The sequence below is a fragment of the Condylura cristata genome, unplaced genomic scaffold, assembly GCF_000260355.1.
Source record: "Condylura cristata isolate star-nosed mole 26May11 unplaced genomic scaffold, ConCri1.0 scaffold00030, whole genome shotgun sequence".
Classification (NCBI taxonomy): domain Eukaryota; kingdom Metazoa; phylum Chordata; class Mammalia; order Eulipotyphla; family Talpidae; genus Condylura; species Condylura cristata.
In genome coordinates this window covers 19,445,076-19,458,384 of record NW_004567131.1, presented here as the reverse complement: position 1 = coordinate 19,458,384, position 13,309 = coordinate 19,445,076, and the positions used below count along the sequence as shown (strand labels likewise).

Below are 13,309 nucleotides of genomic sequence, written 5' to 3'. Positions count from 1 at the left end.
TGTTGAAATTACAGCAGGATGCCTTGCTGTGACATGAGGGTCAAGACAGCTCATTCTGCTGGAAAGGTCTGTGCTTTAGAAAATTTCTGTGACTAGACAGGCTGCAGTTGAATTGCCTGGGTTCATATTCTAGGCCTTAAACTCTTAGTTGGTGTCCAGAATTCACACTGTGGTCTAGAGAATGCTGACTGTCCCTCTCGCCTGCTTCTAGAGGGTGTGGTCTTAGTATATTCAGATCTGGGGTCACATTTCAACATGAGTTTCTGTGAGCCTGCTTCCTTTACGTGCTGTGTCCTTGGGAACCAGCATGCCTATACTTCTCTCCTCTACGGTGTTCAATCCCCGTCTTTCAAAAAGACTGTGCTCTGACCCGAGTCTCATCTAGAAAATCTAGGAATCGTCCAGCAGGGCACCTTTTAAAGCAAGCCTGTAGATGCTGTCTTTAAGGAACTGCTATGGGATCACTTCATCTTGGACTCGGATGGCATCAGGGAGGGACTGAGCATTCTACTCAGTTATTTGTGAATCTTCCAGGTTTCTACATGTCACACCCATCATTGGGATTTGTCAGGAAGCAACTAATGGATTTTTTCCATATTAACAAGAATATTAACAAGGCCACATACGGGAAAGAAGTAGCATTAGAAAAGTCATTCTGGTGATTGGTTTCATAATACTGACTTTTTACTACTCAATTCCATACAAGATTTCCAAAGCCAGAAGTACAATTTCTTCATTTTATGTGACTATCATTAAATTATAATATCAACTTAGACAAAATAATGAGCAAACATCAGAAATAAAGCAATAAAGGTATAATAAGAGAGTTAACGAGGAAGCCATGGAGATTTAGAGATCTACAGGATTGGGAGAACAGTTAACTCTGAGGGGTATAGGTGACAATTTTGGCAAGGAGAAGACTAACTTTCTGTGAAAAATACTGAAATAAATCAGCTATTTCCTCATATGCTGACTACTGAATGAATAACCTGTGACATGAGGATTTTATTTTAACTCCCTTTAAAACAGGGTTCCCTGTAAATTATGAAACTCAATTATGTGTTTGTTGCATACATACTGATTGAGCACTAATTAATCTACGTTTAGGGAATAAAGCACAGAAGAAGAGAAAGTAAATGTTACATTCTAGTGGAGAAGATGGACAACAAATATTAAATAAGTAAGTTCCTAATTAGTGGCAGGTAGTAGTGAATGTGCTATGGGGAAAAACACAATAGGCAAGAAAAGGACGGGGCATGACCTGGGTGGGAAAGAGCTTTTCAGATAGAGCGTTGGAAAGGGATTCTCTTAACAAATGACTTGCCGAGTAGGGCAAGAGCCCGAGCTTCCCTGCAGTGGACAACAGCCCACAAGAGGCATATCTTGGATCACGTTGCTTCCGAAGTTCCATGCAAGGTCAGTCTGATATCTTAATGACAAAAGTTAGGTAAAGATAAGTTAAATCCACTGGGAAATTAGCAGTAGAGCTGCGCCTGAATGAGGAGCATGTTTCATCAATCCTATCTATATTACATTTCTCATGATTCGCTGGAGAGACTTTCCATAACAGGAAACAGTGGTTGCTAAATGACAAGCCCATCTTTCATATGCCTGGTTTGATGATAGATCCTCCCAACTAACATTTGGTTTGATCATTTATAAAACTTGTCAGTGCTTTCTGTTTGCCCTTGGACCTGACTGCCTAGGTAATGGGAGAGATCTGATTTAAAAACAGCACTTAGGTCTGGACTTGTGGGATAAAAGTCACAGCATGAGCTTGAAACATTATCATTAAATACAAATTATAGCACACTCACATCTTGAGTTACAGGGGTACATTAATGCCAATTTATGTACTGTTTATTTTCCTAAATAAAAGAAAAGCTTAGCAAAGGTAGAATGGAATTTGAGTTGCAGAATAGCTAAGGAAGTTGCCAAGAATTCTTTCAACCCTAGGACACGTTGATAGTCTCACATCCTCATGATCTCTCTCCTACTATGAATACTTCATCCTCCTCAAATCCATCCAAGCAGCAGACTTCCTGCCTTCCCTAAGGAGTTCACAGTTCATTAACACAAAGCCAGCTTGTTCATGAGCATATGGTCAATATCACAGAACAGGAACATCAGCGATATTATTTTCAAAAGCGAATCTAAAGAAGCCTCCTATGTTATTTCCACAGCACAAACCAGCATTGATATTCAGAGCAACATGGAAGTTAATCTGCTCATTCCTATGAATGACATGCCTATAGCTGCAGCAGTCATTCATAATTCCTGTGGGGATGCTTTACACACACCTTTCCATTATGCTTAGGAAACAACAAATAGGAGTGGATGATCAGCAGGATTCCCTGGATTCATGAGATCTCTCGAACATAACTATAAAGTTTACAGACACTCTGTAGTTCTAAGAAGACAGCTTCTTCAACACTCATAAACTGTAACTCTGATAGAAATAGTTACTTTGCAAAGGAAAGAACCTCATATTCTACTATAATCACGTTGAAAATAAACATTTGATGTCGGTTGTTTTCTCAGTGACTTTTATTAAAGTTTTTTTTCTTTAATATTTGTTTCCTGTTTTGAGATACAATAATTTCAAAGAATGCTGTGTTTCTTCCTTTTTGAGTAATTTATATTAAAAATAAAGTCAGAGATGGTTTTTTAAAGGTTTGCATCTTTTAAAAAATATATTTCTTAAATATATTCACCCCCTGGAAAAATATAGTGTTTGAGGTAGACTAGTATTTTTAAAATTAAAGGGTATTTATGGAAAAATGGATGATGGCAATACTCACGTTAGCTAAGTACAAGCCAAAAGAAAGAAAGAAAATGCAAAAGATTCTGGGAAATGCTAAAAAGCATTTATTATTCATTTATTTCACAGAGCTTCTGGAAACAGGAACATGTTCTGCTTGTGAATCCTTCCAGTGATGATGTGCATTTCCTGTCCTGCCTCTCACTTTAGTTTCCATTCAGGAATTTTCTTAGTAAGAAAGGAGTCATGATTCGCTTGTCCACACCTATCTATAAAATGATTGAGATTCCTCATACTCAGCTACATTTTGGGTTGAATCTAAGCACTTTAGAATTTGTAGAAACTCTTTTCAAGTACAAGTGACAAGCAGTAAACTCCTGACCCTAATGTCCTAAAGACTTTATAGAACAGTGTCCTGGGAATGCATGTGTCTGCTTGTAAGAAAGGTCCTGTTGGACTTTAAGTGAGCAAACTATACTGAGGGAATAGAAAATAAGCATTACTACAAAATTTTCTCTTTTTGAACACTGGCATTGCAATGTTCCTATGAGATTCATTGTGCTTGCAAATGCAATTTCCAAGTTTACCCAACTAATGGTAATAGAAGAATTAAAAACTAATTACCTATTAGAGATCATAAAAGAGATCTGGATGTCTCCTTTCTGAAGACACTGCCTTCAGGAACCTGCCTCTACTCAGATCATACTGACTGGCAGCACAAAATACCTTGTTGCCACACCTGGACCAGACCCTGGAGTATAGTTCACAGATGGAGATTTTATTTTTTTCATACAAACATGGGTTGTAAAGCCCAGGATCATAATTCTGGTCTTACTTTGTGATTAGTACAAAGACATATAGGACAAGAAAGGAAGATGCTTAATAAATTACTTAGGATAATATTTTAACTTATAAAACATCAATCATTAGAAATCTAGAAGTCTATAGAGAAGACAACACAGTATTCTGAACTGGTTAAAAAATATAGGTTGGAGGGCCCTCCCTGGTGGCGCAGCAGATTAAAGCACAACACTAAGAAGCTTAAGCCACTTCCGCATGAGTTCGATTCCCGCCTGCCCCGGAGGATCCACATGGCGCGGCAGACCTCTCTGGCCTGCCTGCTGCTCCCCTCAGCAGTGTACCTCGTTGATCTGCCTGTTCTGCTCCCCAATCGGTCTCACCCTCCACATTCTCTGGCCTGTACCCCAGTTCAATATGAATAAATAAATCTTTTAAAAAATATATATATATATATATGTGTATATATATAGAGAGAGAGGTTGGAAATAATGATTTAACATTAATACATTTTGATCATTCCAGGCAATGCTGATCCCGAAGGCCAGGGTTACTGCCAAGCAGGATTTAGTCTGGATTTTTATAAGGTGAATTCTTTTGGTCTTGTAGCTACTAATTATTTTATCTATCTCACTTTCTCCTACTCTATACCTCCACCATCCCCACCTGCCATCAACCAAGGAACCTCTAGGTATAGAGGTAACCTGTTTTGGCAACTTCACAATTTTGTTTGTTTGGTCTTTATTTTTAATATTCTAAATGCATGACAGCCCACTAAATACTACAGAAATGTATATATATGATGAAAATCAAATCTGCTTTCTTCTCTCCTCCTTGTGATAGTCATTTTTAACTTAAACATCTCAAAAACACATTAAAGAAATGTACTTATGAAAGATCACAAGAATCTATAGTTTTATTGCTTAACGGTAATTGGCTAATTAAAATTAATATACAAAATAAATGTTTACATATCCTTTCATAAAATTAAAAACAGATGTATAGTGAGCATAAAGGCAGTAAAAATTCCATGGCTTTAAAAATAGTATGGAGAAATTTCATCAATATCCAAAGCTTTACCTTTAATCATTGTCTTCCTACTGGTAGTTAAGGATGCAGGATATGTTAAAATGGGGTTGTTAGGTAGAAGAGAAAGTTTGCAATAGCTAGTCTGGAGTTTTTCCTTCTATGGGAAGGGGATGGATGTGCAGATATATATAAAAAATAGGCACTATTATGGCCTTGAGATAAATTAGGAACCAAATTTTCTTTTTATTGTCAAAACTCAAAAGACCATGTCTGCTAAATTGTACAGCATCAACTGTGTAGATATTTTGCTTACCTGACAAGGAGCCAAAAACCTAAATTTATATGTTCTCAAAGGAGAAAATTAATTAAGTCACATTAAAAATCATTCAATATAGTAGACTAAATAATTGAAAGCAAAGAGGGGGAAAAAAGAGAACTAGGTGATTCATATATAAGTCTTTCTCAAAAACTTAATTTTTCTGTACCACTAATTTTATGTTAAACTAATTGTTAGAATAAAACTTATTAACAATGATTTATCCCCTTTAAAAAAAAAACTATTTTTCTTTTCCAATTGTTGTTGCTATTTCTGTTTTGTAGAATGGAGACCTTATAGTGGGAGGACCTGGAAGTTTTTATTGGCAAGGTATGTTTATTACAAAATAAATGCCCTTTGCAGTTACAAACCAGGAGATGGTGGTGCAAGAAGTGCAGTGATATGGGTGCAGACCTGGCGGGGTGGCTAGACAGTGTCCCACTGACCCTGCAGGCGTGCGGGTCACAGCAGCAGCTTTGTCTTTTTTATTATTATTATTAGTTTATTTTTACATACTTTTGTGCATTTTTCCATTTCAGTTGCAATCCCCTTGGGTTTCCCATCAAGCAGTTTTGTCTTTAACCTAATAATAATGACAGCCCCCTGGTTGACTGTAGTCATTTAAATGGATGACCTGGCTAGAGTGAGAATGGGTTGTCTATCTTGAGAATAATGGGGAACACTGCAGAACCTTAGTGGGGGGTGTTCTGATAAGATGTGTGTTTTGGAAAGATCATTCTGGCTGCAACACAGAAAAAGATTGAAGATGGAACAAAGTAACTGTAACTAGACACAGGATTCAGATGAAGATGGTTGTCTCTTAGAAGGGTGATGGTTTGGAAAGGAAAAGAAGAGAAAGTTGAGAGTTTGGAGGCAAAATCAACAGCATAGTGATGGGTAGGACATATAGTGTGAGGGAGGGGAGGATATCAAGGACATATTTCTGACTCTTGCCACTGAGTGACTGTAGGTGTGCTGCACTTACTCAGATGGTGCACAGTGGAAGGACTCAGGTTTGGGTTGGCCTAGACAAGAAAGACTTTGAATTTGCTTTAGGTTATGTTGAGTATGAAAATGTTTGACATTTCCAAAAATTTTTGCATCCGTATTCAGATGAATGTGTGTAAGCTCAGAAAAACTAGTCTAGGCTGAAATAAAAACTTGCACCATTGGTGACAAATGAAGCCTTGGGTGTGGATGGAATGCCATAAGAGAAATTATGAAGAATATGCCTGAATTTTGGTTGTCAAGGTTAGGATAAAAACAGACTAAAACCTGAGAGAGAATAGATAAGTGAAGTTTATTCTCTAAATGGAAGTGATCTGATTATGGTTAAAAGTCAGTGGGGGCCCTCCCTGGTGGCGCAGCGGGTTAAAGCGCAGCACTGAGAATCTGAAGCCACTTCCGCATGAGTTCGATTCCCGCCTGCCGCCTGCCCCGGAGGAGACCACATGGCGAGCCAGACCTCTCCTGGCCCGCCCGCTGCTTCCCTCAGCAGTGTATTTCGTAGATCTGCCTGTTCTGCTCCCCACTCTGTCTCTGGTGAAGCCTCTCACCGCCCCTGAGCCTCTGGCCTGTACCCCAGTTCTGTATGAATAAATAAATAAATCTTTAAAAAAAAAAAAAAAAGTCAGTGGGAAAGATCCAGGAGATGGACTTATGATAAAATTTTATATGAAATCACTGTTAATTTCATATACAACTATGCAATGATAGATACAGCTATGGACAGTAAGTAGTTAACATTTCAGCCTTTAAAGATTATTTGGAAGCTGAAAAACAATATACTTTATGCAGTGGATGGATATAAAACAAAATGTGTTTCAAAAGATTAACTTCTAATTCATTGGATTTATTTCGCAGAGTTCTTTTCATTAAATTGAAAAAGCTATGATACAAAAGTTTTGCTGCAAATTAACCATGTCAAAAAGATATAGAAACATTTTTCTGATGAAGATAATATAAAATGTTATTCAGGCTTAGGATTATAATGTTTATAGAAGTAGTTAAGGGAAACAGCAAAAAAGGAAGGATGTATGTGGGAAGAGAGGAGCATTAACCTACAGAAAACTGGCAAATTCTGTAGATGTTTTTCAAAAATTGATGTATAAATACCATCTTAATATCAGAACAGTCATTTTGAAATATTTATGACCTGACTTGACAAATGTATTCTTTTTGAACTTCAAACAGAAAAATGGAATTATCTGTGACTTCCCCAGGAATAAAAGGTTTAAAATTGATATTAAATGTTAGTCTTTTCAAAGCACCTCTCCAGTTTTCTCCCAAAGAGCATAAGATCACATTTTTCCATTAGGTGTCTGTAATAAATAAGGGAATGTCTAGATATTATAGAAGAAAATTACTGGTCATTATTTGGATATTTGTCCATCTCAATATAATCACATTTTAAAGCTTCTGACAGTGACTTTGTCACAGATTAGTCGAAGTTCTTATCATATCAATGGTGGTGGCTATGGATTTTTCATTTTCTTTGGCCAAAATCCTGTTCTCACTACATCTTGCTGCTTGATGTTATAATTTTATGCTCTATGTATGCACATTAGCATAAAAAGTAAATGGCTCAAAGATTATTTAAGTCCCTCCTTTAACTTAGCTAGTGTGTTTCACAATTCACTGAGTCAGTGATTTAGATATAATACATCTGTACTTTGGAAGAATACAAAAAGCTTTGGAATGCCAAAACAGACCTTCATTATAACACCAAATAGCTTACTAGCAAAACCAAATTACCTGATAGTGTACTCATTATCTAAGGACTGGTAAGAAGCTATATTTTGGCTAGATAATCTCAAAGTTGCCTTTTATGTAGAACATTCTAGAATAAAAGTTCAATCACAGAAATGTTGCCTACATGTGTCTTCTGACTAAGCTATTGCTATCACTTTTAGATGGAAGAAGTCCATATGGTATAGGCAGCAGGAAGACAGATAAAAGTATGTAGCTCATCTACCAGCAGTTCTAGTGGAAAGAAGAATTCATCTTTGAAATGCAAACAAAACCACAGTCATTTTCAAGGGAAAGTGTGTTGTTCAGCTGGTCTGTGTCTGCCAAGGGAGGCTCTGTCTCTTGCATACATTCAGTTAATGTATTCATTTGTTTAAACACAGGTCAAGTGATCACAGCCAGTGTTGCAGATATAATTGCAAATTACTCATTCAAGGATATTCTAAGGAAGTTGACACGAGAAAAACAGACAGAAGTGGCTCCAGCTTCCTATGATGATAGTTACCTTGGTGAGATGCACTGCTTGAACTCCATGATTTCTTAAAAAACAAATATATTAAATGTAGATGCAAATTTTATTTCTGGCCTCATCTGATATTATTTGACATCTTATGCAAGTTTTTAGCTAGAGTGAATTTTTGTCTATCTTTTGATTCAGGTATCATATATTAACCAACTCGAGTTAACAGCCATTTTCTAGGTTTCATAACAGTCTCTTGAACATAAAATACTTTTTTAATAGTAGATACTGAGTATTTGAGGAACCACCTAGTGCTGGGGGTTGGGAGACATCATTTTCTAGAACAATGAGAGACATATTAGTTGTTAGAATGTTCTCAAAGTTTATTATGAGCAAATTTATAGAATGCTATTTCACCACTATTGATTCCCACCTTTGGTATCCTGTGGGGGATTTTGATTATTTGAATAATCAAATAATTAAAAAAAATATTGTTGTCATTTGTCACCTCACCTCACTATAGAGCTAAGTAAAATGTGCTTTAAACCATGGTGACAGGAATTAGGAAGCAGGACTTGTTGATCATAAACACTAGCAAAACCTGAGCACAAGGATAGCTTTTAGATATTGTCTGATCATAATGAATTAGCAATTCTTAAAATGCAACAACCACCGTTACTAGGATGGATTATGAAACATCCCTGCCTTTCAATGTGTCTTGAGAATCTGATTGTGTCATCATATTCAGAAGCAGCATATCTGTTAAGCTTCCTGGACTTAGTATAAGTATGTTCATATGAGTTTGATTAATTTTTCCTTCTACAAAACCCTAGATTTTACATTCAAATTTCTGCACAAAGAAGGTTGATGGTAATTCTTATTTTCTAGATATAGCTCATTTGTAAAACCTTCAAAGATGTGATTAACTTCTTTCTTTTCTTGAAAATAGGATACTCAGTTGCTGCTGGGGAATTTACTGGAGACTCTCAGCAAGGTGAGAGACATTTTTGAATCTGAGTCATTTATAAAACGAGGGAAAAGATAAAGACCTATGAAGTCCTTTTAAAACTTTCTTTTTCTTTGCTACACCAAAACAGATAAAAGGAATTCCCAGAATGTATGAGAATATTTTGTAGAAAAACAGATAAAAAATAAATGCTTTGGCACAGCTTTTTAGGCCCTAAAACTTTTACATAAGACTGAATATCAGTCTTTATAAGTCAAGTTAAACAATAGTTAGTCAAGCATTCCCACATTATGAATGAAGGGAGTACAGATGATGACTTTATGCCATGATACCAGTGACAGATCAAATTTGAGAAATGCCTCATCTTTACTGCAGACTCTGAGATCTTATATTGGACATGTCCAAACTAAACTCCCACTAGACTCCAACCCACCATCTCGATGTCATTTCTTCTTTCCCCTGGGACTTGCCCAAACCTCAACTAACAGAACAAAAATAACCCTATTCTTACACTTTCCCTTTTACTTTATTTTGACTATCTTCTCGTTTTCAGCCCTCTGATTCCCTGTCTACCCTCATCTGCCAGTGATCAGAAGTTCTTATTTATTTTGTGTGTGGCCAATTTCGACTGCCATCTCTTCCAAAATCTACTCAACTTTCTTTCATCATCTCATGTGCTTTAACCCTCTGTGCCACCAGGGAGGGCCCTCTATGAACTGTTTTGCCTAACACTTCCATACTTTCATTTTTTTATTTCTTTTAAAAGAGGGATAATGATGACAATATTTACATTATAGGATACTTATGAGGCTTAAATGAGTCAATATTATATATTCATAAAATAGTATAATGCCTCATATATAATACATACATTTAAATATTAGTTGTAAATGGAAAGAACACTTGAATTAAGAGCCATGAGAGATAGAACTGAATTAACTAGTACCCTTAACACGTCAACTCTTTTAATCACTCACTTAGCAATTTAGCAAAGTAAACTAAATTTTGCCATATAAGTTTTAAGTATTACATTAGGAAAAGCAGTTAGTTCTGATGGTTCATAACAGTGTATCATAGGGAACAGTGGTAGAAAACCATAGAGCTTTTCCTTGGATCTCAGAAATATCTAGAAAATGGATTCAACTTTTAAGTGACTTGTGGGTGCTTGTGGGTGCCCAATAAAGGCTCTATCAAAGGACATTGCATTCTATTCATGAGACTAGTTTAAGTACAAGGCTGATCATGTTCACTTTCTACTTAATCAAACAAATGACTCAAAAAAGTTTATATAATCCTATATTCTCACTGTAGAATCAGATATGGTGAACCAAAGAAGTGATCTGATTCTAAGCAATCCTAGGAAAGTCACTTGATATGAAAGTATTGGTTTTGCTATCAATTTTTGAATTCTCTACTCACCAACTATGTGTGATGACTCAAGCTTTCTATACCTCAACTTCCCCTTAAGTGAAAAAGGGATATGAATGCCTAATTTTGAGAGTTTAAGTGAGGGAGATATTATGAGATTCCCTGCTGGCAAAGTGGCTGAGTCTCAGTGCTATCACCATGACAGCTTGAGTTAGATCCTGGCCAGCAAGGTGACCCACATGGCACTGTAGACCTCTCCTATCTCTCCTGCTGCTCCCCCCTTAGTAATGTGTTTTGGTGGGTCTACCTGTTTTGCTTTCTTCTCTGTCTCTGGTGAGTCCTCTCTCACACACACATGCCATGTACCTCTATCCTGCACTCCAGTTCTTCTATACACAAATTAAAAAAAAAATTAAATGAGGGAGGTATCATAAAGCACAGGGCACATTGTCCAGAGGGTAGAAGATATTTAGTAAGCTCTAGCCTCCTTTTCACTTCTTCTTACTGGGACTGAGTCAAATATTTCAAGGTCAGGGATCTAAATTTTTTCCTGAGTGTATTGTTGGTATTAAGAGACCTTGGAAAGTTTTGCCAAAGTTATTGGAATGGATCTAAGAAAAGTCTCCTTTTTCCCTCTCAAGGGAATATTTTTGTGGATAACTGACATTTCTATTAATTTGCCTTGTACTCCAAGCAATTTAACTGTCTTGATAGTTTTAAAATTATTTTGAATATTTTTAATCAACATTGTATTTGGTAACTCCTTAGTGTTGTGACCATAGGAGGCTGAAGACTACAAAATTACTGGGTATGATGTTTTTTTGTTTTGTTTTGTTTTTTAATTTTACACAAAATTCTGAATGTGTAGTGTAAGTAGAGATTGACATGTATCTCCAGTGCTATAATTCCTCCTCAATCTTTATTGGTTTGTGTGCTTGATCCCAAAATCAGTTAACGTTATTATATCTGATTATGGTTTACTTTTAGGTGCCTGGAGAATTTAATTCATACCAAATAATAAAGATTATTGAAAAGCGAGCAGTGCTCAGTTTGATACATCTCCTGGCAATGGATCCAGACAACTTAGATTTTCCGAATCCCTTTTATTTTTCATGCACATGCTTCATCTTCCCTGCCAGTGCTGTCGTTGAACTACCCAAAATTCCATATAAATTTAACCCTTCCCTTTGCACAGAATTCCATTCCCTCTCATGACCCAGGGATGGGGTTCTAGCAATTCTTGATTCTCCAACTCATCGTGATCAATATTTCTCTTGCTACTGGATCATTTCTACTCACATACTAGCATACTGTTATTTCTCCCATCTTAAAAAAAAAAATGTCTCTTATTTCACTTCCCTTTGAGCTACCACCTATATTGCTTTGCTTCAAAAGAACTTCTTTATTTGCATTTCTATCTGCCAGTTCCAGTCACCCCTTCCCTTAAACTCACTCGGACTCCTGCTCTACTGTAGTTGTTCCTGTCACTCAACTCAGTGCCCCCATGTACCTCATTTTGACTATCAGGAATATTTGACAGAGTTGATCACTGCCTGCTTACTTCTTTCCATGGCTTCCCAGACACCAGCAGCCCCTTCTCCACCACTTATTGTTTCCCCTTTAACTTCCCATTAAAAGTATCCCAGAGTTAGGGGCAGGAAGAACACATGGGACTATAGTGGTGGCACATGGGTGAATTCGTGTGGGAAGCCCACGGGGATTACAACTGAGATGAAAAAAAGTACAACATTAAGAATGATGTAAAACACATACACATAATTAAATATATATATATATATAAGAAAATAATAACTAAATAAATAACAAGCCTGAAAAAAAATAATAAAGTATCCCTGAGTTAAATCCACAGATTTTCTTTCTTCTTTTTTTGTCTTGGCAATTCCATCAGTCTTATTTATTTTCTCAGTTTATACATGGACATGTGTTCTACTATCTAGAAACACTACTCAATACACAACATCTCTTTGAATAACTGTCCCAAACTTAATGTTCTTATAACTGAACTCTTCACTTCCCTGCCAGGACTTGCTCTACTGTCTCCATCTTAGCAGCAAAATTGTACTTCCAGGTGCTCAGGCTTCAAACCTTGGAAGGACTGTCTTTAACTGATTTGCTGTATAGTTTTAAAGTACAGGTGAAATTTTCATTCTAAATTTTCTATCTTTCATTCCTAGAATTGATCGCTGGAGTCCCAAGAGGAGCACAGAACTTTGGATATGTACGTACTAAGAGTACATTGCAGGACTTTTTCTTTCATATGCAAAGACTTGTGTTGATCTATACAACTTTAAATCTTTTGAAATACCTTTTAATAGCAATCCATGCTTGTTTGCTTATTTACAAGAAGAAAAGCAAAGTAAGCTAGATCCAACCCTTCCCATTCTATGTGAAGGATCAACTATATAATTTTTTGGGATCCAGTGCAAAATTAAATTATTGTTCAAAATTATTAAATTAAATTATTGTTCAAAATTGTTCAAAATTATTAAAAAATTCAGGTCAATAGTAGGTGGGCCTTAAACCAGTCCCACATCCTGTCTATTATCTAGGAATAACCAAGGGAGTTACCAATGTTGATATGATCAGCATTTCAATACGTCTCATATGGTGGAAATAAAGAAATTATTTCACTAGAATATTAGTTTCTTGGGACTACAAACTAAGTAACTTAAAACAACTTAAATTTGTTCTCTGGTAGTTCAAGAGCCCAAAGGTCTGATATCAAGACTTCAGTAGGGTCTGCTCCCTGCAATGCATATAGGACCAATACTTTTTGCCTCTTCCAGCATCCAGTGACCCCTGCCTTTCCTGGGCATGTTCAGGCATAACCTCAGTCTGTGC

General features: G+C 36.5%; 1 protein-coding gene across 1 annotated transcript in view; it reads left to right on the top strand.

Moving 5' to 3' along the window:
* Positions 1 to 13,309, top strand: part of ITGA8 (integrin, alpha 8) — a 134,647-nt gene that overhangs the window by 23,494 nt on the left and 97,844 nt on the right. The window contains exons 6-10 of the mRNA XM_004691269.2: positions 4,085 to 4,146; positions 5,189 to 5,234; positions 8,036 to 8,161; positions 9,062 to 9,106; positions 12,643 to 12,686. Of these exons, the coding sequence (XP_004691326.2) occupies positions 4,085 to 4,146; positions 5,189 to 5,234; positions 8,036 to 8,161; positions 9,062 to 9,106; positions 12,643 to 12,686 (323 nt within the window). The remainder of the gene's footprint in view (positions 1 to 4,084; positions 4,147 to 5,188; positions 5,235 to 8,035; positions 8,162 to 9,061; positions 9,107 to 12,642; positions 12,687 to 13,309) is intronic.